Source organism: Pelodiscus sinensis, chromosome 11, assembly GCF_049634645.1.
Source record: "Pelodiscus sinensis isolate JC-2024 chromosome 11, ASM4963464v1, whole genome shotgun sequence".
NCBI classification, from domain to species: domain Eukaryota; kingdom Metazoa; phylum Chordata; order Testudines; family Trionychidae; genus Pelodiscus; species Pelodiscus sinensis.
The window spans coordinates 19,051,416-19,078,542 of record NC_134721.1 but is presented as its reverse complement, the minus strand read 5'-3'; the positions used below and the strand labels follow the sequence as shown (position 1 = coordinate 19,078,542).

At 44.0% G+C, this 27,127-nt stretch overlaps 1 protein-coding gene across 5 annotated transcripts in view; it reads left to right on the top strand.

Moving 5' to 3' along the window:
* Positions 1-27,127, top strand: part of RAD18 (RAD18 E3 ubiquitin protein ligase) — a 262,323-nt gene that overhangs the window by 173,079 nt on the left and 62,117 nt on the right. For all 5 annotated transcript variants that reach the window (XM_075938716.1, XM_025189544.2, XM_075938715.1 and 2 more), the window contains 3 exons: positions 8,213-8,289; positions 13,110-13,170; positions 21,750-21,884. In XM_075938716.1, coding sequence (XP_075794831.1) covers positions 8,213-8,289; positions 13,110-13,170; positions 21,750-21,884 — 273 coding nt within the window. The remainder of the gene's footprint in view (positions 1-8,212; positions 8,290-13,109; positions 13,171-21,749; positions 21,885-27,127) is intronic.

Below are 27,127 nucleotides of genomic sequence, written 5' to 3'. Positions count from 1 at the left end.
TTGAGGCTTGCCCTCTGACCCCTTGCAATGGGGAGCCTGTACTGGTACTCCAGGCCCACCCCCGTGTGCGGTTGGGGCACCAGCACTGGCTTAGAGCCTCGCGAGCTGGGTCGAGCTTGCAGGGGAAGGAAGCAGCTCCATGCGTTGCCACTGCCACTCCCCCTGCCCCCAGCTAGGGGAATGGCAGCATAGGAAACCACTTGACTGAAGGTTTTTGCCGCTGCTCACAGCCAATGGGAGCTGCAGGGGACGGTGCTTGGGAGCGATGGGGTAGATGGAGCCAGGTAAGCACTCTCCAAACCCCTCATGCCCAAACCCTGCACTCCTACCGCGCTCTTGAACCCTGTCTCCCACCCAGACCATGCACCCTCACTCCCACCCTGCACCTATTTTGTCGTCATGGGTGGTTAGCTGGTGGTCCACAGAAAAGTCTGTGTTAAGGATGGTGGTCTGCGGCCAAATAGTTTGAGAACCACTGCCTTAGACACAAATAGGTTAAGTCACTCACTCACTGCTTACACCTGGGCTGTGTCTAGACTGGCAAGTTTTTCCGCAAAAGCAATTGCTTTTGCGGAAAAACTTGCCAGCTGTCTATACTGGCCGCTTGAATTTCCGCAAGAACACTGACTTCCTACTGCCTGAAATCAGTGTTTCTTGAGGAAATACTATGCTGCTCCCGTTCGGGCAAAAGTCCCTTTTGCGCAAAAGGGCCAGTGTAGACAGCTCAGATTTGTTTTGCGCAAAAAAGCCCCGATCGGAAAAATGGTGATCGGGGCTTTTTTGCGCAAAAGTGCGTCTAAATTGGCACTGACGCTTTTCCGCAAAAAGTGCTTTTGCGGAAAAGTGTCCGTGCCAATCTAGACACTCTTTTCCGCAAATGCTTTTAACAGAAAACTTTTCCGTTAAAAGCATTTGCGGAAAATCATGCCAGTCTAGATGTAGCCCTGGTGTGCCTGGAGGGGAGAGAAAGCATCCAGGGAAGTTTGAGGCAGGTCTGGGCCTTGTACAGTGTCAGGGTTGGGTGCAGCCTCACTGCCAAGTCTATGTCCCGAGAGAGATGATGGGGCTGCAGTAAAGCGGCTGTGGACTGGAAAACAAAATCCTGAAAACCTGACTCTTCTGTGACCACTAGACTGCACTGTGTTTGAGAATATAATTACTGTTTTATTCAGTGTGTAGTGTAAAAAATGTACTCTTGTTTCAAAATAATGTCAAATAGCAAAAGGGTAAACTTGTCAATTAAATGTTTCTATAATTTTGATGAGTAATATCTTTATATTTCTAAGTATTTTTAAAGATTTTTATCAATTTTAAACTTTCTGGATTGCACAAAAGTATGGATTGTAATCTTTTTTTCTATTTATTTAGATGTTTAGAATTGCAGGAAACTATAAGGGGTCAAAATATTTAATCACAGGAGATCTTGAAATTCAAAAAGTTAAGGCTCTTAACCATTAAAACACGTATTGTCAACATCACATGTCAAAATATACAGAGTAAAAAACTCAGTTTGACACATCCAGTGCTTCTGCTGGTTTTTCCTTTTGTTCCTTACTTTATGCAAGCTACTATATATTTGACAGGGCTTGTCTGTTTTTTCAAGAACTCCTCCTAAACGGTAAAAGCCAGGACTACTAAATTCAGTATACAGTTTCCTCTTATCATAGTTTAAAGTCAGATAAGAATTTGGTTGTGCCAGGAAAATGGGATGTGTCTGGGATGGAATTGTTTCAAATAAAACCAAACAAAGCTTTTTCTTTTCCCCTCCCTACCCCATTTGTATGGGAACATTGCTGGTTGCTTCGCTTCATCAGGGAATGAGGGGAAAGCACATATTTTTCTGTATTCCTCACTCTGCCTGGGGAACACAGGGGGCAGATAAACCTGGACCTGCCTCATCTGGGGGATGTGTACTCCTCCCTCAGCTGTACCCTCTGGAGCTATAGCGGCCATGGACAGGTGCTTTTCACCTGGTCTCAAACTGTTGCGATAAGACATGACTGGGGTAGTCCTCTCGCCCAAGGACAGCCTGCATCTTGAACCTTTCATCCCCAGCCCCTCCTCAGAACAGCGATTGAAATGGAACATGGACATTTTCATTTTATTTTCCAAAAACCAAAAATTAATTAAGGACCCGAGCAACACCCAGAAAATCTTCTAAGTATTGACTAAGAGTAAAATACTTAAGAGCCTAAATGATTTAGGAGTCTAAGTTCCACTGACTTTCAGTTAAATATAAGCATATAAATGGCTAAATCCATTTTAAAGATGGGACTTGGGTGCCTTTTTATAAACTTCATCCTAAATCTTCGGGAACAATATATTGTAATACTCAATATTTAACATCTGTATACTTGCAGTTAATTTTAAAATGGAGTTTGATTAGAGCAAGCGTCCTTTAATTATGGCAGTTCAGAATCAGCTCCATCTTTAAGGTATGAAGGATTGGCCTTTAGATTAGGATTAAAACTGCCAATAATCATTGATTATTAGTTTCCAGGTTCAGCATAACTCTTCAGAGGACAATTGTATCTGCTATAATATTTTTACCAACTTTTTTAAAAGATACAAAATGTTTTGTAGTGAATTGACAGAAAATGGTGGTAAGTAGAGAACGAATGCAATTGTGTGAGGTTTAGACAGAGAATTGAGGCTACATCTAGACAATGGACCCGGCCGTGTCTAAGGAATGCGTTTGCTCTTCCGCTTTTTTTCATGGAAGAGCAAACATGCTCTTTTGGGGAGCCCTGTATACCTCATTTCATGAGGCATAAGGGCTTTGCCGAAATTTGGCTCCGTCTAGATAGGGCCAAACGGCGAAAAAGCTACGCAAAATGCAGAGCAGATTTTGTGTTGCTTTTTTCACAAAAATGTCACAGTCTAGACCTAGCCTAAGAGAGGACAAGCAGGAGCATAGGCATAGAAGGAAGTGAGGTTTTTACTGGTGTAGGGTTTGTTAAGAAAGTGATATAAGACAGTAAATCCATGGTATTCCCATTTTTTGAATACTGAATGCAGATGTGATCCCTTCATCTCAAAAAAGATATCTTGGAATTAGAAAAAGTTTAGAAAAGGGCAACAAAAATGTTTAGGGGTATGGAATGGCTGCTATATGAAGAGAGATGAGTAAAACTGGGATTTTTCATCTTGGAAAAGAGGTGCCTAAGGGGGGATATGATAGAAGTCTATAAAATCATGACTGGTATGGAAAAAGTGAATAAAGAAGAGTTATTTACTCCTTTCTATAACACAAGAACTAGAGGTCAGCAAATGAAATGAATAGGTAACATGTTTAAAACAAACAAAAGGAAGTATTTCTTCATGCAACACAGAGTCATCCTGTGAAAGTTTTTGCCAAAGGATGCTGTGAAGGCCAAGACTGTAACAGGGTTCAGAAAAGAGCTAGATAAATTCATGGATAGGTCCATCAATGGCTATTATCCAGGTTTGGCAGGGATGATGTCCCTAGCCTCTGTTTGTCAGATGCTGGGACACTGTTGATTCCCTCTGAGGTACCTGACATTGGCTTCTGTCAGAAGACATAATACTGAGCTTTGGTCTGACCCACTATGGCCATTCTTCTCTCTCTCTCTCTGTCTCTCTCTCTCTCAGATATATATATAAAAACATTTCCTGTGGGACAACAGAATGACGTCATCAGCGCCCATGTACTGCCACCATGGCCCACCTTCACCTCTGTCCTTAGCCACTTACTGTGGCCATCCTTGGTGCTGTCCCCTCTGGGCATGGGCTACTCCAGCTCTGGCTCCCGTTTCATACCCGGGAGGGCTGTGCCACTGAGGAAGAGCTGCTGGGGTTGGGTCCCCCATACCTCTCCTGGCTGCCCTTCATCCCCTCTGTCATCCGAGCCCAACCCCTGTCCCCTGGGCTGAGCCACATCCCCTCCGCCATCCGAGCCCCCAATATGTTTCTGCTTTATTCATTGGTAAATGTAGCATTGGCATGCCCCAAGTTGTTGTCTGCTGGCAGCACAATGCAGCTCCAATCTGTTTAGTCTCTCTTCACACACAACCTTTCTAGGTCTCTAATCATTTTCACTGCCTGGGTTGCAAATCTCTCCATGTCTTTTTGGAGGTAGGGTGACCAAAAGTGAACACAGCCAGCACTGCAGGTGAAGGCAAACTCTCAACGTATATAATGGCATGAAAATTAATGTTCTCAATTGTAGTTAACTCAAGCTATTAATGCAAAACAAATTAGTTAGATTTTAAAAAGCAGTGGCAGGCAATGCCTGAGCTACGGTGCTAGGAGCCGCGTGAAAGCACATAAGTGGTCCCCACCCCAACTTCTCCTCACTCACTGCCCTGCCAAGACCCTGCACCTCCAGCCCCCTCACTCATGTCCCCCAAAGCTGACACCCCACACCTCAGCCCACTCCTGTCCCCTTCCCCTGCTCTTGCACCGTCCCCCTGGTCAGATACCTACCCCAGCCCACTCTTTCCCCCTCCCCCCTGTCCAGATACCAACCCCCAGAGGGGAGGTGGGTTGGTGAGTGTAGTGGGCGGAGGGGGTGGGGGAAGGAGCCCCCTAGTGTTCTTTTAAAAAATGCAACCAATTCCCCTTGAGGCAAGTGCTGCAGTACTAATAGTTTCTGTGTTACAGTTCTAGGGTTCTGGGTGTTACACTTTTCTAAGGGTGATTTTCACAAATTATAGTGAAGTAGCACAACATTTTTTTCTGTGTACTTTCCCCAGTGGAGTGAAATGAATACTGTGTACTTTAGGTAGCAGTCCATAAATGATGTACTGCTTCTGTTACCAAGTTTTGATTCAATGTGCTTCTTATAAAGCTGGAATATTAAATCCTAGGATTTATAATGGAAATATTAATTCATCCTCAACTATAGCAATGCTGCTAGGGCCATTGTGAAATAAGGATAGCTGAATTACAGAAAAAGCATATGTCAAATTCCTGGATTATGGCTTAAACCCAGTTCTGTCCAGTTTTTATTCCTATATAATTTAAGGTTTTTTATTCTCTGACCAAACTGTGAACATTTAGCTTCAGAGGGGTAGCTGAGTTAGTCTGTAACAGGAAAAACTTAAAAAACAACTAATAGTCTGGTAGCACTTGAAAGACTAACAAAATATGTAGATGGTATCATGAGCTTTCGTGGGCATAGCCCACTTCTTCTGTTAAATTTAAAAAAAATAGTCTGGTAGCATTTTAAAGACTTTCTTGTGAACACTTAGTTGTCTCATGAATGTATTCATTTTTATACATGTGTGATGGATCAGACCAGGTCTGGGCATGGCTGAGGGCGTCCACTCAGGGTGAATTGCTCAAATTCACGGCTCTTTACAGCCCCAGACTGGGGACCTTCCCCAAAAGGCCACAAATCAGTCACACTGAGCGCTTCAGTTGCCAGTCTGGCCAGCAAGAAGCCTCACAAGCAAAACCCCTCTGACACTCCAGCTCTTCCTGTGCCCCAATCAGCCCCGGGCATAACACACAGGTGAGGGGTTACAGAACCCAATCTCACCTACCCTTAACGGGTTCTTCCAGTCCCAAGAAACCAGCCACAGTTCCCAGATCAATTTACGCTCTGGCTCTTACCCACAAGATCACACTGAGCAAATCCTTTAGAATGTAAAATCTAAAGGTTTATTACTATAAGGAAGAAAAGCATGTTAAAATATATTACATTGTTACATTGTTATTATATTATATTGTTAAAATATATTACATGCAGTTCTCAATACAGGCTCGTAGCAGAGATGTTATAAACTGCTATCTTAAAAGTCTCTGATGTACATCCTAGGTCAGGATGGGTCCACGGTTCTTCCCAGTTTGTTGTTCCCTGCAAGGCTGCATCTGGGATTAGGAGCTGAACTCAAGACGAGATGGAGATTGCCACGTGGCATTTACATGCCTCTCCTGGCATCTTCCTGGCCATAGTAGGCCACATGGTTCAGGGATCTATCCTTGTTTCACATGCTTGCAGCCATTATGCCCTGGCTAGTTTGCAGGTAGCCAGATACATTCCTTCAGGTGTGTCTTTGGCATTTAGAGATCTATTGTCCATGGAGCCTCACTAATTAGCATAGACATTGAACAAACATTTCTGGCACATTGCTCTGACTCAGAGAATTTTCCACCATCAACCCAGAGTACATATTTATAATTCCACATACAGATATTATACAAGTACGTGTATGGCATATACAGAATCAGTAGAACATAAGCTTTCACATGAAACCTCACATGGCCCCCTTTGTACCGACTTTTGGGGCAAACACCCTACTCCCATGGGTGCAGCAATGATCCTTAAAATTCAATAATGTGACAACATGTACATAGTTTTCCGATGGCTCTACAGATATACAGGCAGTCCCCGAGTTACGCGGATCTGTCGGATCCGCAGTTACGAACGGGGCTTTTCTCCCCCCGGAGGACTGGAGCTGCGGGACGCCCAGATGCGCTGCAGTCCCGCCGCCCATGTCCTCCGGGGCGAGAAAAGCTGCTCAACGTCTCCCTGGTCTGCTGGGGGGGGGGGAGTACCCCCCAGCAGACCAGGGAGACGCGGAGCAAAGCCGCGGAGCACACCCGCAGCGGGACAGCCCGGGCGCGCCTGGGCTGTCCCGCTGCGGGCGTGCTCCGCGGCTTTGCTCCCCGTCTCCCTGGTCAGCAGATCAGGGAGACGGAGCAAAGCCGTGGAGGATGCGGGCGGTCCCGCCACCCGCGTCTCCCTGGTCTGCTGGGGGGGGGGTGGTGCAGCTAGTGCCCCCTCTCCCCCCAGCAGACCAGGCTTTTCTTGCCTACGCCTGGGGTAGAGCAGCTGGGGCGCTGCCGGGTTGGTCCCACAGCGCTGCTCCTCGCGCTACTGTACCAACCCGGCAGCACCCCAGCTGCTCTGCCCCAGGCGTCCTGATTCAGCCGCTGCCGGTCAGTTTCAGCAGTGGCTGACTCAGGACACCTGGGGCAGAGCAGCTGGGGTGCTGCTGGGTTGCTCCAGTAGCGCCGAGGAGCAGCGCTACGGGAGCAACCCAGCAGCACCCCAGCTGCTCTGCCCCAGGTGTCCCCAAGTCAGCCGCTGCTGAAACTGACCAGGGGCTGACTACAGGAAGCCCAAGGCAGAGTTGCTCTGCCCCGGGCTTCCTGGAATCAGCCGCTGATCAGTTTCAGCAGCAGCTGACTTGGGGACGCCTGGGTTTCTTAAGTTGAATCCGTATGTAAGTCAGAACTGGCGTCCAGATTCAGCTGCTGTTGAAACTGATCAGTTTCAGCAGCGGCTGACGCCAGTTCCGACTTACATACAGATTCAACTTAAGAACAAACCTACAGTCCCTATCTTGTACGTAACCCGGGGACTGGCTGTATTTAGGTGTAGCGATATATTCGTAATTTAAATGACAAAATAAATTACATAAAGTATTGCATAGCTCTAGTTATGTCTTAAATGTTAATAAGCCGAAATATGTCTAATTGTTATCTTGAGATGTATCTGATTTAATTCTGACCATAATAATATGGTCTTTCTTTGGTCTATGGGTTTTGGATCTGCACCACAGGCAGTTTTCTTTTCCATCTGGAATATAGTCCTAAAAAGAATATAAACAACGTATTTCACATTCACAGTTGAATCTTTCATTTAAATATGTACTATAAAATGGAGACTTTGTACAAATATTAGATCATTATGATATATGCTGGTACAGCTTCTAATGAAAATCTGATCTATCTATGTCTTTCTGCCTCCCCCCTTCTGTCTCACTCTCTCACTCACACACACACACACACACACACACACACACACACGAAAGAGAGAGAGAGAGAGAGAAAAAAAAAAAGAAAGAAAGAAAGAAAGAATGACCTGGGATTGGTGAGGAGCCATCTGAAAGCAAGCACCGTGTAACTTTCCTCAGGGCAGTTGTGCTAGGACTCAGACTTTGACCTTATGTTCTGTTCCTGAGTCCTGTGTACAGACCACTAATATTACTGAACTGTTGCAAATTATGGTTTTGTGCTGTTACCAAATGACTACTAGACTACTGGGATAAGCCTGTTATATTTTGTTTTCACTTGTGACTCAAATCTGGATTTCAGACTGAGTATCTGGAGGTGAAAGATGAATGCATTTAGCCCTGAATATCATTTAACCTCAGGACATTTATTTCCAATGCTGTTTTATTCTTTATCTTAACTGCCATCTTATGGTTCTACCATTTATAATGCTTGTTGTTATTAACAGTTGCTGAAATAGTGAAAGAGCTTGAAAACAATGAGAGAACTCGGACTCAGCTTGAATTCAATAAAGCTGGTGAAAATGTAAGTTTATTATCTCCGTACCAAAATAATTGTGGAATGTGACAAGAAGCATTTTTACATATTTCTTCTGGGGATGTAAGTAGTTAAATGGTTAACCAGTTACCCAGTAAGCATAAGCCTTAGTGACATTCTTACCAGGTAACTGGTTAACCAGAGGGCCCCACCAGTAGAAGGAAAGGACTCCAGAGTCTGTGAGGCCAAAGCAGCCCCCAGCCCGCAAGGTTGTCACAGCAGAGTGGGGCTGGGCTGCAGCAGCTTCTGCTGTCCTCAGTGCAGCAGGGTCGTCCCAGAGCTGCCCTGGTAGTTAACCAGTTAAACCAGTGGTCTCCAACCCAAGAATACTTTTTAAATGTAAGGACAAGCCAAGATCTACCCCATCCCTTCCCCAAGGCTCCATCACTTCCTTGAATCCCCGCTCTCTCCATTCCTCTCCTCTCCATCACTTCCTGTCCCCAGCCCTTACTCACACTCACCGGGTTGAAACAGGAGGTGCGGGCTCTGGGGTGCGAATTAGGGATTTGGATGTGGGAAGGGGTGAGAAGTACAAGCTCTGGGAGGGAATTTGAGTCCAGGAGGAGGTGAAAAGGGGATGCTGGCTCAGGGAGGGGGCTCCAGGCTGGAGAGTGGTGGGGTCAGGTGAAGGGTTGGGGTGCCGAGCAAGCCATAGGCTTGTGGATGTGAGGGTGCAGGAGTTTGGGTTGGGGTGCATGAGGGGCTCAGGGCAGGGAGGTTGGGAATACGATGGGCTAGGGACACAGATTTTCAGTGTGTGGATGGTGAAGGAGTGTTGTGGCAGAAGACTGGGGATGTGGGGGTGCAGGAGTTTGGGGATGTGAGGGGCTCAGGACAGGGGATTCAGGTATATGATGGGCTCAGGGTTGGGTTCTGTGGGAGGTGCAGAAGTGTTATGATGCTGTGGCCAGATGGGGGCTTGGTCCCAATTGGGGGCTTGTTGGCCAGGCCTCATTTTTAAATAAAATATTATTTCCAACATAAAAAGTGTAAGCATTGTCTTTATTTATGGGAGGGCCGGGGGAACCTGTTTTGGGTCAGGTGTCACTGACCCACAGAAAAATCAATTGGGGAACACACAAGTGAAATGCAAAAAAAAAAAAAACAACCCTCAAACCTCCCAAGCCTCACTGATGTGGCCCCAACTCACCTGGCACTCCATCCCTCTGGGGGTGGTGGAAAGGTAGGTAGGACTGAGGGTCAAGGCTTCAGGCCAGATTAACTTTTCTGAGTTCCAGGGTCAGTGGAATTTGTGGGCTCCTCTACACTCTGAGGTGGGACCAGAAATGAGGGATCCAGTGTGCGGGACAGGACTGCCAGTGAGTGGGGGTAGGGATGGGGGTGCAGAATCTGGGTGGAAAATAGGGTACAGGAGCAAGGTGGGGGTAGGTGACCAGGAGGGGAGAGGGCAGGAGCAGGGTGCTGGATGCTGTATGGCCAGGGGGTAGGAGCAGGGTGCTGGTGGGTGTCTAGCCACGAGTAAGGGGGAGGGTGCTGGATGGGGGTCTTGGCAGGAGCAAGGTGCTAATGGAGATCTGGTTGGGGGTAAGGATGTTAAATTGTGGTTAATTGACTAGTCAAGTAGTTGATGGAATTTTCATTGACTGGTCGATAGGCACTTCTGCATTCCTCCTTTGAAATGTACAAGAGCCCAGGAGGGGCTCTTGTACATTTCAAAGGGGGAATGCAGAACTCTGCGTGCAGCCCGGGGCCAGTGGGCAGGGGCTGCTCACTGGCTGCTCCTCCCCTCCCCACAACAGCCAGCATGCTTCCTGAGGCACCGGCTCTGGCGTGCAGCTGCAGGACTTCCTTCCCCATGTTGCCTGCTTTCCTGTGACAGCTGGTTTGGGGGAGCAGGCAGGCAGCATGGGGAAGGAAGTCCTGCAGCTGCACGCCAGAGCCGGTGCCTCAGGAAGCATGCTGGCTGTTGTGTGGAGGGGAGGAGCAGCACGTGTTTCCTGAGACACCGGATCTGGTGCACAGCCATGGGACTCCCCCTCTCCCCCCCATGCTGCAGGAAGTGGGCGCGGGCTCCGTCTTGGGGGTGGGAAGAACGAGGGGAGCTGGGAACACCTCTTGATCGAGTGGTTGTGCCCCCACAATTGACCAGTCGAACGCAATCAACGGGTTGGTGACCATAGAGTTAAAGAAATTATTTAACTGGTTAACTGTTTTGTATGGTTTTTACACACGTGGTTTCTTCATTGAAGGAATTGGAGTTCCTGTCAATGTACTAAAATATTCAACTGGAAAACCACTTATGTCTGGGGCTAAATCCTACCCAACTCAATCCTTCTCTGAAGGAAGAGGGAATCATGCTGTTAGTGGTACTTCTAACATGCGAGCTCTTTTGGTACATATCAGGATGGCTTGCGGGAGCAGGCTATATGGTGCCCAGATGCTACATTTCCTTTAAATTTAAATTAACCTTTAGTAGCATATTTAAGATTTGTGTGGGTTTTTAAACAACTAGGCTACGTCTAGACTGGCTTGATTTTCCGCAAATGCTTTTAACGGAAAAGTTTTCCGTTAAAAGCATTTGCAGAAAAGAGCATCTAGAATGGCACGGACACTTTTCCGCAAAAGCACTTTTTGTGGAAAAGCGTCCGTGCCAATCTAGACGCGCTTTTGCGCAAAAAAGCCCCGATCGCCATTTCCGCGATCGGGGCTTTTTTGCGCAAAACAAATCTGAGCTGTCTACACTGGCCCTTTTGCGCAAAAACTTTCATAGAATCATAGAACCGGAAGAGACCTCAGAAGGTCATCAAGTCCAGCCCCCTGCTCTAGGCAGGACCAATTCCAACTAAATCAACCCGGCCAGGTTTTTGTCAAGCCGAGACTTAAACACCTCTAGGGATGGAGACTCCACTACTTCCCTAGGTAACCCATTCCAGTGCTTCACCACCCTCCTAGTGAAATAGTTTTTCCTAATATCCAACCCGGACCTCTCCCACCACAACTTGAGACCATTGCTCCTTGTTCTGCCATCTGTCACTACTGAGAACAGCCTCTCTCCATCCTCTTTGGAACCTCCCTTCAGGAAGTTGAAGGCTGCTATCAAATCCCCCCTCACTCTTCGCTTCTGCAGACTAAACAGACCCAAGTCCCTCAGCCTCTCCTCATAAGTCATATGCTCCACATCCTTTTTGTAGTGGGGGGCCCAGAACTGGACACAATACTCCAGATGTGGCCTCACCAAAGTCGAATAAAGGGGAATGATGACATCTCTGGATCTGCTGGCAATGCTCCTCTTAATGCAACCTAATATGCCATTAGCCTTCTTGGCTACAGGGGCACACTGTTGACTCATATCTAGCTTCTCATCCACTGTAACCCCCAGGTCCTTTTCTGTAGAACTACTACTTAACCGGTTGGTCCCCAGCTTGTAACTATGCTTGGGATTCTTCTGTCCCAAGTGCAGGACTCTACACTTGTCCTTGTTGAACCTCATCAGATTTCTTGTGGCCCAATCCTCCAATTTGTCTGTCATTCTGTATCCTATCTCTGCCCTTAAGCGTATCTATCTCTCCCCCCAGCTTAGTGTCATCCGCAAACTTGCTGAGGGTGTAATCCATCCCCTCATCCAGATCATTAATAAAGATATTGAACAAAACCGGTCCTAGAACCGAACTTTGGGGCACTCCGCTAGAAAACCGACTGCCATCCTGACATTGAGCCATTGATCACTACCCGCTGGGCCCAGCCTTCTAGCCATCTTTCTATCCATCTTACCGTCCATTTATCCAATCCACAATCCGTTAACTTGCTGGCAAGAATATTGTGGGAGACTGTATCAAAAGCCTTGCTAAAGTCAAGGTATATAACATCCACTGATTTCCCCATGTCCACCGAGCCAGTTACCTCATCATAGAAGCTAATCAGATTGGTCAGGCACGACTTGCCCTTCGTGAATCCATGCTGACTATTCCTAATCACTTTCCTCTCATCCAAGTGCCTCAATATGGATTCCTTAAGGATCCCTTCCATGATTTTTCCAGGAACCGAGGTAAGACTGACCGGCCTATAGTTCCCTGGATCATCCTTCTTCCCTTTTTTTGAAGGACTTTTGCCCGAACGGGAGCAGCACAGTATTTCCGCAAGAAGTACTGATTTCAGACAGTAGGAAGTCAGTGTTCTTGCGGAAATTCAAGTGGCCAGTGTAGACAGCTGGCAAGTTTTTCCGTAAAAGCAGCTGCTTTTGTGGAAAAACTTGCCAGTCTAGACACAGCCCTAGGGTTAAACAACTTGCAGTTAAAATGTTTCATCACTTATGTTAAGGGGAAGTCTAATTTGTGTAATACTGATGCTTTTATGGTCGAATCATCTACATTTGATCATGTTATGATTGCAGTAAAAATGCCCAGGGGTTTATAGTGTGAGATAAAGATACTGACCTGGCCTTGAACCAATCAGAAAACTGGAGAGAAGCCTTAAGGAAGGTCTGTTTTTGTTCTCTTTAGTCTCTTTGGCAGCTTGTCATCTCTTGCTGCCCTTGTGAAAGTAGAGCAAAGGGGCACTTTATATACAGCCCAGGAACATATTAAATGTTAACAGGTAGGGCTGATCAGAGATAATGGGAAATAGCCGGTCAAATGACCTCCTCCCACATAAGACTGACATCATCCTTATGAAGGAGTGAGTAATACTAATTGTTTTTGTATCTCAAAAGTGGGGGAGGGGGTAAAAATAATATTTCCTCTGGTTCAAAGGTAAGTTTCCTTCAGCTTTTCACATTCAAGTTTGTGATTTTAAAAAGTCACTATATTTTAATTTTCTTCTTCAAATAAAGATTTTTTGTGACTTTGTAGAGCATGACATTTACAAAGGACCAGACAGAAAAAGAAATAGAGGAGATTCACACCGATTATCGTAAGTAATACAACTTATGCATTTTTATGATTTTTAAAATCTCCTAGGTTATGTCTATACTACGAAGAAAATCGGGAAAAAGATACACAAATTGCCTCTGGTATCCTGGAAAAGAGCTGCAGTCTAGACATAGCCCTAATCTTTGTTGTAGGCATGCATATAAATATCAAAAATACCCTCTCTGTGATCTGTTAAAAAAGACAGTAATATTTCTCTGTCCTCATAGGAGTGTAGCGAGGGCTCAGTGTGGGTACGTCTAGACTACATGCCTCCGTCGACGGAGGCATGTACATTAGCCAGATCGGCAGAGGGAAATGAAGCCGCGATTAAAATAATTGCGGCTTCATTTAAATTTAAATGGCTGCCCCGCTCTGCCGATCAGCTGTTTGTCGGCAGATCGGGGCAGTCTGGACGCGACGCGCCGACAAAGAAGCCTTTCTTGATCGGCACAGGTATGCCTCGTGAAACCAGGTTTACCTGTGCCGATCAAGAAAGGCTTCTTTGTCGGCGCGGCGTGTCCAGACTGCCCCGATCTGCCGACAAACAGCTGATCGGCAGAGCGGGGCAGCCATTTAAATTTAAATGAAGCCGCGATTATTTTAATCGCGGCTTCATTTCCCTCTGCCGATCTGGCTAATCTACATGCCTCCGTCGACGGAGGCATGTAGTCTAGACGTACCCAGAGAGTGGAGGCTATTTAGCTTAGCTAGACAAAGCATGATCATCCTCCCTCACATAAGATAATTGAAACATCCAGGGCAGATTTTGTACCAGACCCAGGCTTAAAACCAAGCTGATAGGATTCAAAGATTCCTAAAGTTGAAGGATTCTGTTGCAGGTGCCTCACTACTACATTCTCGATAACCTACTTCAAAAAGGGAAGATTCAGTATGCAGTAATTAGGCATTTGGCCCCTAGCAGCAGTTGAACTATTAAGGAAGCGTCTGAAAATCCTTTTTCTCTTTTTTTTTGATAACCTGGCACCTTAAATCAGGGTTAATGAAGGAAGGGTAGGGTGGGGCCTTTTTTTAATTGAATGTGGATCTTGGAGAGTGCTTAACTTTTTTCAGTAGATTTTTCTTTCGTTTGTGCAAAAAAGTTTGTTTTCTATTATATCTTTTTATTGTCAATCTTTTTGTTTGTCTTGTGGTGATCCAGAGAGAGAGGTTTAGTGACTGATGTCATGTGGGTATTTTTTTTAAACTTTGTAATTGCATTTGTAGTTGTATTATCAGAACACCCATAAGTCTTAAAAACCTGCTCATGTGTAGTTTCAGAGACTGCACAGCAGTGTTGTATATTATATAGTAGATGTGGCTTGTTTTCCAGAACATCACTCATTTGATTTAAATGCTGTGTAGCTGCACCATAAACTAAAACACTGATGGAGGTGGAAAAATTCAAAGAATCAGGAAAAATCTTAACCCATGTATATTGGTTTAATTCAGGCATTTTACATGCTAATTTTTTATTTTCTGCCATCCACAGCAAAAGGAAGGGTGTTAAATGTACAAGATATAGGATATACCATTTTGAATTCTTTTTGTCCTTCTGTAAGGAAGAATGCAGATAGGAAAAGGAAGGTCAAGTTAATATCACAGAGCTTGAATTCATAGTTAAATAAGTTTATTGGATAGTTGACTAGTTGCTTACATCCCTAATGTGAAGGAGGTATCCTAAAATAGTAATGTTGAAAGTGTTGGCCAAAGTAGTAAGATGGATGGAGCTTGTTGTGTAGATGAGAGGAGGCACTTCCAAGTACATATGTCTCTAGATGGAAAAAAATGTACACATCCATTATTTACTTGTTGAAATGAATGTCTTTGCCATAGCATCTCTGGTTTCTATGAACAAATAACAGTGTGCTGATAATTCTTCAGCAGAATAAAATACATAGAGAGAGCTTCTGATGGGAGAAATGGTATGAAGAGGAAGAGCAATAAGTGGGAATGGGAAGGGAGACTGAGCATTTGGCAGTGAGGTAAAGGAGTGGAAGTTGAAGGGAGCTGGGGCCAAAAACAGAATTAAAATAAAATTAATGGAGATTGCCTATCTCCTAGAACTGGAAGGGACTTTGAAAGGTCATTGAGTCTAGTTCCCTGCCTTCACAGCAGGATCAAGTACCATCCATGACAAATTTTTGCCCCAAATCCCTAAATGGCCTCCGCAAGGATTGAACTCACAACCCTGGGTTGAGCAGGCTAACGCTCAAACCACTGAGCTATCCCTCCCCATTTCCGATATCTTACAGCAGTGTTTCCCAATTTTATTTGGCCACGGAACCCTTTAAAAAACCTGGGGGAAACTGGTTGACCAAAAAAAAAAAAAAAAAAAGCCAGCCCACCCCTAAGACCATGGTGGCCAGCGGTCCCTTGAAAATGGCGTCCCCGGGTAACCACCCGGCTCGCCTGCTCCTAAGACTGGTTGGGGGGGTAGAGTGATCGGGTTCTCTTAGAACCCTTACCTTCACTTTGCGAAACCCCGGGGTTCCACGGAGCACTATTTGGGAAACACTGTCTTACAGGGTATGTGGAGAGAGAGGTGAGGAGGTGGGGTGGGGAGATGAGGGAAAGTGCTATTATTCTTTTTCACAGTGTTCACTCAATGTACGTTAGAGAAATAGAGAGGTGGAGGCTGAATTTCCAGGAAAAAAAATCAGGGCTTGGAAGCATGCTTCTGTGTCAGCTGTATCAAGAGATTGATTTCACAATTGCAGGATTCACAGCACCTTGGTTTTAATACCAGAAATTAACTTTCTTAAATACTGATGTTATAGGACTGAATATGAAATGTATGTTAGATTCTCAGTCTACTAACATGGACCTGTTTGAATACATAAGTCCAAACTGCTTGTTAGCACAGTAAGTTTTGTGGTGGACATAGGTCCACAGGCAAGTCAATAGAACTAAGGTGATTTACACCAACTGAGGAATTGATCTATTTATTTCTTTGGAGGGTCTGCTTCCTTACTCCCCTCCATGATGGGTGCATCCAGGGCAGCATATGGATGAGTTTTACAAAGAAGCAGCATTAAATGCTATTCTGTTCTAGCATAAAGCATCAATATTATTCTGGATATAGGAGGAATTGTTTGCATGAACCACTGTTCAGTAGCTGTATAATTTAACGTATGTCTGTACAGAAGCGTCATATATTATGATTCTGAGTAATGGTTCGCTTACAGATCATACACTTGTGATACCAACAGACTTCTGCTGCAATAAGTAGTGACAGAAGAGAAACATTATTTTTTCTCAAAATCCCTTCTGGCAAATGAAGCACTGGAAAATATTTCTGTTTCTTTGATTTTGGGATACTCATCAAGTCATTTAACTTGTACACTCGTTCATGCTCTATTTTGTGGGTGCTTTGGCTGTCTTGAAATCTCTATGGATGGGCTCATTGGGTATATCTAGAGTACACGCTTCTTTCGAAAGAGAGCATCTAGATAGGCACAACTTTTTTCAAAAAAGCGATCTGCTTTTTCGAAAGAGCGCACCCAGGCAATCTAGGTGCTTTCTTTCTAAAAAGCCCTGTTTGTGTTCAAGAACGCCTTTTTTCAAAAAAGCTCTTTTGAAGAAAGGTGTTCTTCCTTGTAAAATGAGGTTTACCTCTGTCAAAAAAACCTCCGCGTTCTTTCGATTTAATTTTGAAAGAATGTGGTGGCAGTGTAGACACAGGTAAAGTTTTTCGAAAAAAGGCTACTTTAAAAAAAAAAAGTGTAATCTAGACATAGCCTTTAGGTATATTATGTGGCGCCCTGGAGAATGCAGAGATTTTTTTTTCATGCTAGTAAAAGCAGATCTTCATCGTTGTATGGACATTTCACAAATACATTGCATCTTTTTATTTAGTTAAAAGAAAGAAAGAAAACTGACTGCATCTTCCACCCAGTCATATAGTTCATATATAAATTTTTCTGAAAGGCTGAACAAAATTCTATTTTTCTAGCCAACTCTAGATTTTGGGGCTTTTCAGTGGAAAAAAATTGTAGCTTAACTTTGCCTTTAGATAGCTTTGGATTAATTGTATAGCAAACTACAACACATTTTCATGGCTTTTCTTGCTACATCGTACTGGTAATTACAGTCAAATAACACCTCTTTTGTAAATGGCATTTTTAGAATAAGCAGCACGTTCTCCCCGTATAGATAGTGTTTAATCTACATAATCTTCTGTCTGAGCAAACTTCTCATTTTGCCAGACTTTTAGAAAGAGACTTTTGAGAGTCCAAATATGAAGCATTGCTTTGAGTGAATACCATAAGCTGATCAGAAACATACTAAATCATCGAAAATGCTGTGAATGCTAAAGGGTAACATTGGGCTGTGATTAGGAATGTTCTGAATCACTGAGGTATCATAAATAAAAGACACAGATGTGTATTAAAATTTCCTTTATAGAAAAATTTGTCACCATCTTGGAACAGAAACACTTTTTTCCTTCAAACATGAAATAACAGATGTAGTTGTACAATTAAACTCTGTAGCAATATTTATTAAAATGTGGTGCTATTTGACAAAAGATCTGTTGTCTAAAAAATCCATTTGGAAAAGTTACTCAAAAAACAGTGTGTCTGGATTTTCAATTACAACTGAATGTCACATTAGAATGAAGATTCATGGAACCCTAGGGCTGGGAGAGACCTCAGGAGGTCATCGAGTCCAGCCCCCTGCCCAAAGCAGGACCAATCTCACTAAATAAACCCAGCCAGGGCTTTGTCAAGCTGAGATTTAAAAACCTCTAGGGATGGCGATTCCACCCATTCCAGTACTTGACCACCCTCCTAGTGAAATAGTTTTTCCTAATATCCAAGCTAGACCTCCCCCACAAGATTACCATTCTATGTATAGTATTTTTAACATTGCTTTATAGAATGTATCTGTAGGCTATTAACCTTGCTTTTCCCTAACACAATATATAGATATCAGTTTCACTGTCCTTTTCCAGACATATTAAGCTATAGGGAAGGCAAGGAAAATTATGCAACGTCTGAACTTTCCTTATTAAATCTGTTTCCATTGCATCTAGAAACTGAAATGGAAGGCTGGGAGGTTGACAAGAATGGCATCCAGATAAGTGATGGTTAGAGTGTTTTGATACAGAAAAAGTTGAGAATAAGCTGTTCTAGAAAAATTCTACCTGAAGCACAATCAATGCTTTCTTTTATATAACATAAAGGCCAACATTTTCAGGGGAGCTGAATTAAGGTTGGGAAGGGTACTACTCTTTCTAAACACCCCAGCATTTAGTAACTAAAAGGTTAAACCCAAAACAGTGGGTATCCAGGGTATGTTGGCAGGGAGCCAGAAGTGCCAATGGGAAGAAAATATTAGATTTGAATTGAAAGCAGTGATGTGCCTGTTGCAGTTCTTTGTGTGGTTTTGGGAGAGAAAAGCTGGGAAAGATGGAATGAATGTTGAAAGCTGGACATGGAATGTCCAGCAGCAATATTTATGTCTACAAAGGCTGGAACCTGGAAACAAGAAATGTGAGTACATAGGGAATGTGTAGCTACACACAGTCAGGTCATTTTAAAAAAAATCTTGGTTTTTTAACTCTGTGCTAAACCCATGTGCCTCCCCCCATACACTGTAACTGACTCTGAATCCTAGGGAAGCAATTCTTTGAATATTAACCTGTTTTCTCAGTTGCTCTGTAACACCTGGCAACCATGTATGCTCTACCATCATGTCTTCTTTTGTTTTGCTAATAAAATCACCTTTTTTAAGGCTGTGATCTGATTGTGTCCTACAAAACAGGAGGGTCTGTGTACATGTGCCTGAGACTGAGAGGTTAGCTATTAGAAATTACACTTTTTACTCTCTCTTAGGAGAGAGCTTGAAAACAGAGCTTAAGGCACCCCATGGGAAGAAGTTCCCAAGTGCATCTTCCTGGGTTCAGAAAAAGGGAGTTTGCATAACATCACCCAAGGTCAGGGAATCTGTGCCAGAGTGGGGAGCAGCCTTGATAGTAGTGTGATTAGCAAATACGAGTTCTAAGAAGATTAGTGGAGATTGATCACTTTTGAAGTTAACAAGAAACCATGATTCTATGTGCAGAAAAAGTGGTTCTGCAAGCTCTGTGAACATCTGCAGTGAAAAGAGAACATCAGTAATATGAGGCCTTAAGTTCCCCTTTCGTAGTGGCACAAAATGCTTTAGTGTTAGCTTTTGCTTTCTTTTCTTATAAGAGAAACAGAGATTTCCAAATTGTAATCTGGATCAGCAGTGATTCACTGAGAATTAGTTGGTCATATCTCTCTCTGCTCTAAGTTTTGAAACCCCCCCTGTAGTAGACAGTATAAGAATGTTTAAGTTATATTGATTGTCCTGAGGACTGAACACTCTATGCATGGAACAGGGTGAGCAGCAGCAGTGCATACATCTTTGGAGACTCTCAGCAGTCCAGTCTCCATGACCATTCTGTCTTCTCTATTAGGTAGTAGCAGCCATTGTTGTATTTTGAAATGTAAGTAGTTTTCTACAGTGTAATGAACTGAAATCCCTAGCACTTTCTGCATAGGCCTCTGGACAGATCAGTTGTGATGATTTTCATTAACTATTTTCCCAGTGTAAATTAGGACACGTGACAGAGGTCAAAGTCTTGCTATTCCACTTACTAATCTATTAACTGAGCCATCTGGACCCTCATGAGCAACCAATACTAGGGATATTAAATATCTATGAGTTGATAAGTGGGGCTCTTGCTAACCCGCTGTGCCTCTCCCTTTGGAATGTACAAGAGACGCCCTCAGCTCTTGTACATTTCAAAGGGAGAGGCGCAGCAGCAGGGATGCCTCTGCCTCCCCTGCCTCCTGCGGAGAGTACCCCCAGCACTGGCTCCTGCTCCCTCCCCTTTTTGCTGCCTCTCTTTGATAGAAGCTGCCAGAGAGGGGGAGGGGACTGAAGGAACTAATTGAAAGGGTACTTGATTATCTGATAAGCTTATGCTTATTGAATAGTCAACTAGTTGCTTACGTCCCTAACCAGTACTCCAGAAAATCCCAAGGAAGCTAGAATTCTTCAACATCATTGTCTAACATTATGGCCAAAATAACAACATTATTTAGCAGACTTTTTTTTTTAAATTGACAGACAATGGTATTGGGGGAAAAAACAAATGCTATTTAATTCCAAAGCGCTTGTACGTTTAACCTGGCATTTGAATGAACAAATGTTTTTGTTCTGTTTCACATCTTGCTTTAAACTAGGGGGCTACGTCTACACTGGCCCCTTTTCCGAAAGGGGCATGCTAATTTTACAGGTCGTAATAGGGAAATCCGCGGGGGATTTAAATATCCCCCGCGGCATTTAAATAAAAATGTCCGCCGCTTTTTTCCGGCTTTTAGAAAAGCCGGAAAAGAGCGTCTACACTGGCCCCGATCCTCCGGAAAAAAGCCCTTTTCCGGAGGATCTCTTATTCCTACTTTGAAGTAGGAATAAGAGATCCTACTTTGAAGTAGGAATAAGAGATCCTCCGGAAAAGGGCTTTTTTCCGGAGGATCGGGGCCAGTGTAGACGCTCTTTTCCGGCTTTTCTAAAAGCCGGAAAAAAGCGGCGGACATTTTTATTTAAATGCCGCGGGGGATATTTAAATCCCCCACGGATTTCCCTATTACGACCTGTAAAATTAGCATGCCCCTTTCGGAAAAGGGGCCAGTGTAGACGTACCCGGGTTGTAAAATCCTGTTTAATAGGTTAACTGATTAATGGGGCCAGGGGAGCTGCTCTAGCTGGAGAGAAGGGAGGTGCGGGGAGGAGGAGTATATGTAGGGGGGCTCTGCTGGCCCTGCATGGGGCTGTTGGTTCCTGATTGGGACCCGGCAGCACCATGAGGGGTGGGAACCACCTGCAGCTGGCTGTTCTCGGGCATTGGTTAACCATTCCAGTTGATGCTTATTGGTAAACTGGTTATCCATTCACATCCCTATTTTTAACACAGTTTAAATGATTTTTAGCAAAATGCCAACAGACTAGTAACATTTTTTTACGTGTTCTCTTATCCTAACTTACACGAGTCTATTTAGATTTTTGACTGTTTAAAAAAAAATTTCTATGCAATTCTGTACCTAGTAATCAATGATGTAAAATAACAGAGGTCTCAACTCTGAACCCATGGGTTGCACAATCCATCTGGAGAGGTGGGGAAATGGAGAATCACCATTATTGTTCCCCAAACACCACTCCTCCCTGCCATCACCTCAGGCCAAGGTAACCAGAATAAATGTGGACATTTATTTTTTAACACAAAATGATATATGGTACCAGGGGTTTTAACCAAGTTCATAAAAAAACAATTTTGACTAAGAGTGAGTGAAATTCTAGATCCTCTGAAATTAATGGCAAAAAACTCCTACTGATTTCAGTGAATGCTTTTCATAATTGAGCCCTTAAATAGAACAATTAAAATGTTACAACAGTGAGTCATTTGGTGATTTTTTTAAATTGAGAAATGCTTTTGTCATTTTGCATTTGTGTTTCTTTTATGTCCTTTTCACTCTCCCCTTTCACACACATGATGCTGCCAGTTCTCTGAGCAATTAGTTTTTCATAAAGGAGTGTACTTTTGTGTTGCAGGGAATAAACATAAAGGTGAATTTCAGCTTTTAGTGAATCAGATAAATAACAGATGGAAGAAAACTGGTAAAAGGAAAATTGAGAGCTTACAAGAGAGAGAAGTACCCACTGATGAAGAACAAGCAGCAGACACAGGTGAGTAATGTTTAATGCATCTGCAAATAAAAATAATTTTCCTGAAGAAATTATACATGCACACATATCACAGAGCCACCAATTAAACAATGTCAACTGCCCATTGTTTATGTAAATCATGATTTAATAAGATAAATACTTACATGATTAACCCCAAATGTGAGTAATCCAGTCTAATAGAATAAAATCTAGCATAGATATTCTGTCTTCATTGCCTGCAATGACAAAGTAATACCCAATGGTGCTGTTAGTTCTCTCTCTATGGGTATGTCTACACTGCAAAGTTAATTTGAAATAACAGCTGTTATTTCGAATTAACTTTAATAGCTTCTATACATGCAAACCACTATTTTGAAATTAATTCAAAATAGCAGAGCGCTTAATTCGAATTTGGTAAACCTCATTCTATGAGGAGTAACGCCAATTTCGAAATCGCTATTTCGAATTAAGTGCTGTGTAGACACTTAATTCGAAATAGGGGGCCTCCAGCCCTTCCCTGGGAGGAGCCCTGGTGGCCACTCTGGGCACAACCAGGAAAACTTACTCTCCTCTCCCTCAGCCCCGGAGCCATTAAAGGGGTAGACCCTGGCCACAGTGCCTATGCCAGCTCCAAGCCCGCCAGCCCAGAGCCAGCAGTGGCCACTGGGGCCCCTGACCCAGTGGCCCCAGAACATGAGGCAGCAATCCACTGGCAGCCAGCCCTCACCGCTCCCCAGGAGCAGTCTGCCAGCTCCCAGGAGTCTGACAGGGGCTGGAGAAGGCGGGTGCCTTCCTCATCCAGGGTGGAGATCATGGACCCTATTTAGATTTGGGGGGGGGAGGGGTGCCCCCAATGTCCATGAGCTCCGGACTAGACGGAGGAATGCGGCCGTCTATGGCAGGATAGCTGCCAGCCTGGCCACCAAAGGCCACATGCGAACCCTGGAGCAGGTTTGCATGAAAATCAAGTTGGTCTCGTGAGAGCCTCAATCCTGGGCCCTGAGCTTCCCCTCCCCCTTCTTCCCCTAGCTTCTCCCTCCCCTCTTCCACCTCCAAGGTTTCCCCCTCCCCTCTCCCACCCTCTCTCTCCCCCTCTCCCACCTTCTTTTCCCAGTCTCCCCAGAGGTTCACCCCCTCCCCACCCCTCAGTTTTGTTCAATAAACCCAGCTTCTATTTTTGAACATACGTGTCTTTTGTTCGACATCAGGAAGGGGGGCTAGGGAGGGGTAAGTGGAAGGACGTGAGGGAGGAATGGGGCACGAGCCCCCAGTGGGGAGGACCGGGATGGCTCTGAGGGCTCCTTGGGGTGGATGCTTTCCCGCAGGGCCTCCTGAATCCTGACAGCCCCCCGGATGGCAGTCTGCAGCAAGTGCAGCTGGGCTGATGACAACGACCCCATAAGACGCACCGGCATGCCCAAGGGCAGCTCCGGCTCCATGTGGCCGAGTGCTGTGGTGTCCCGAGTGCGGGCACTCAGGGCACTACAAGACAGGACTGCTTTGCTGTCCCTCATCAAGGTAGACAAGCAAGCGGGGAACCCTGAGAACTGTCTGTCTGGGGTGGGTGTAGGGTCCCTTTAAGCACGGAGCTCAGTTAGCCTCAGGCAGCAGCCCCACACACTAAGTCCTAAGCTGATGCCCTGCTGGTACTGGTTCCGGCCAGCCTTAACTTTGGTTCAGGGTCCACTCAGTGTGGACGCGCTATTTCAAAATAGTAAAACACTATTTCGAAATATTTTTTGTGTATAGATGCGTTAATTCGAATTAAGTTAACTCGAATTAACTCTGTAGTGTAAACATACCCTATAAGATTGTTCAGCCTCATTTGTTTCATGATATTAATTGTTGAGGCAATGTAGGTATATCTTGGGTCATGTTTCTGGGAAGATCTAGGAGGGTACTTCTGAATCTAATCCTTGTGGAATTTAAGCATATGATACTTACAGAAATTCACATAAATAATTCCACTGACCAAAGTTGGATAGGCGATGTTGGTTGCTGCCTCAGAAGACTTGACAGTTTACTTGATCAGGCATTTGAATCCCTGCTCTTCTCAAGATAACGGCATTGGTGCTTTGGCCTGTGAATAGCTCACAATCTATCTCCTTTGACAGAACCTTCATGAATAAAACTAAAGCAAAATACCACTGTAACACCTGAACTTTATGCTTATCATTTCAAACAGACACTGATGCACTAAATAATCATGTTCAGTTGAGCTACACTTGAACCTCTTTAATCACGTAACCCTGGGAAATGGGGTATGCCAGATTAAGGAAGTTGTGCAGCTCATGAAGGGTGTTAGGACAGGGACTGGGAGGGAAGGAAGTAGGGGGGCATGTGAAGGGGATGGCAATGGGGAACTTGGTGCACTGCTGATGGATGCACACATGGCTCTGCAGCCTTTGCCACTCCCTAAGGCACTCCCAGCCCTCTCACTGCTATGGGAGTGTTGGGGAAAAGCCTCTGGTAAAGTGCTGCTCTATGCTGCTGTTCCCCCAGCTGGAGGGGCAGGGAAGTAGCAGCACACAGAGCCATTTCCTCCTACCCCTGTCAGGGTCCGTACCACAGGTGCCCAGAGTACGGCGGTTCAAGTGTATTAAAATTTTAGAAATCTTGGAGGCAAAGTTTACCTTTTTCAACTTGTTGAAATGATATTTTTTATATATATTTTGCCCCTTTCTTTAAAATCTTATAAGATGAAGGGATCATAGACTCTGAAATGTTAATTTCTAGCTCTGCTCTGTTATAAATCTAGGTCTCACGTACTATCACTGTACATCATATCTTCTGTGCAGCCATTCTGTTTGTGTTTTTTTCAATTGTGGGGCTTTATTGACAAACTAAACTAAAATAAGTCAGACATAATTTTCCCCAAAGCTTGCACATGTCCCTTTAAAAAAAACCACAACCCCTCTCGTATCATATTTTCAGCTATATTGGTTTATTAAATTTTCAACTCACATTACAGAGGATTTTATTGTATTGCACGTACCTTATTGTCCCTAATATACTTATCCCATCTAGTTTGCATCATTTGGTGTTCTTTGGTTTTGCTTAGTGCAAGTGATCACAAAAGACACATCATGTGCTCACAACCTTTTGTAGGCCATGAAATTTTAATGCATTTTTTTCTGACAGATTATAGCTGCATTTGACTATTCTTTCATCCATAATTCCTGTATCTGGTTAACAATGCTTTAAAAAAATAAACCCATCAAAGAGTGTTCCTCTGTGTCTTCAGTTAAAGATAATTTTGCTCTGTGTCAAACTGTATAATTTAATAGGGGAGAGAAAAAAGAATAGTGGATTAATGAACTCCTGTGTGAATGCTTCACTAATGAGACTAGAAACCTCTTCTTGCATGTTGTACAATTTATCTGGTTCCTAGTGGAAATGTAATGTCCATTTGTTGGCTCTTCATTTAATATCTCCCTTTGACTTCTACTTTTTAGTGATTGTCACCATTTCAGGGTAACTGTACTTCTGACCCTATCCATGGTCTGCTCAAGGAATATCCTCTTAAGCTTGTAGCTGTTACCTCTGGACAAGTTCATGTGTCCCTCTCCTTCCTGGCCAGTCTAGCTAGGAGTCCTGTTCCAGAACATTACTTTCTTTCTGGGGGCTGTGATCAGTGTATACCACTGGTTGAGTAACTGAACAGCTTTTTCAAGGCAGAGTACATTTATTTAAGCACTGAACCATACAAAGAAATTTCATAAAACAACAAAAGATCTGAGTGTACACAGAACGTACCAAAAGTACCGCATCAATTCGATGAGGCCGTGGCAGCTTTCAATTTTCCAAGCCTTCCACAAGGTTTAGTGTGATCCCTCCAGACAAACAAGTCATGCCCATTGCTTGGCTCAAAATCAAGCTCTCTCTGTTGATTCTAACTGACATTTTATACCCTGGATTCTTTCTGTGACTCCTGTGTCTCCTGAACTGAACCAATGTCTGAAAACTTGGGTGGGTACTTCTCTGAAACTATTTAGTTATAGAGACTGCAGTAATTGCCCGTTTCTCCCCAAACTTTATAGTCCCTGAAGGGACTCTGGTTAATGTGCCTCTTCCTTCCATGGAGCAGAATACAATCCCTAGCCTACAATGTTATATAGTATTCATAAAGTTAGAACAATGGTCCCTACAGATTCTGCATGTGGCTGCAATCTCGCTTTGTGAGCAGGTTGAATTTAATGGGCTTTGCAAATGTTCCAGATTCTTACTATGGTTTTTGATGGTGCTTGAATCACTGTTCTCTTCCTACAGCTGAGGAAAGATAACAAAGACTGTCTCACTTGATCTTGATCTGTTTTTAAATTTCTAATCATAATATTTTTGTGTTCTTCAACTGTTGTTTGATTTGGTTTTTGACTTAAGGCCATGTTAAAAAAAAAGTTTTAATTTTGGATATATCTTCCGGGGGATCATATACATACCTAATAGATTTTTCTCATTTCTAATCCATTAATTTCAATGGTACTATAGTTGATTTATGTTTGGAGATTTAGTTAATTGATTTCTGAAATGCATTCTCAACTGACAAGATGGATCCTCTTGATATTTATTTTAAGGTGAGGGAAATGGTGCCTAAAACTACATGCCTTTATCCACATTGTAGCTTCAAAAGTATTTGATATTTTGTCAAGATCAGTTCTGCAGTTCTAGACGAAGTCTTTTTTTCTTCTAAGTGATCATAGTTTACTTCTCTGGTATTTGGAGGACACTTTTTATTGCAAACTACCATAGCTGGAACTAGGCCTGCCAACAGCGGGCAGAGGAGGCAAGGGGGCACTTGCCCCAGTACCTGGCATTACAGAAGAACCTGAAGCTCCCAGCTGCCACCGGCGCTATGGCCCAAGAGCCTCCGGCCCTTTAAATTACCACTGGAGTGCTAAGGGTTGGCTGGGCAGGGAGTAGGCATGGCACACTCTGTGTGGTGCTGAGGGCTGGCTGCCCCCAGCCCTTCTCCTTCTCCCTGAGGTCCCATCTATTCCAGGATCTGGCAGGACTGTCAACTCCCATGATAGGGATTAATGTCTATTGGGGTTTGAGCATCGTATCTCAAGCAGGGTTGTAACATAACCCTCATTGCATTGAAAAATGAGTGTAGACAAGATATACAAATAATTTAGTTTCTTTATAATATTTTCTAGGAAATAGTGGACATCTTTGTCCCTCTGGAATGGCAGAGGGAATCACTTGGAGGTGACAGCCATGTGCATTGATTCTGTGGGTGCTCTGGGACACGAGTACCCACAGGG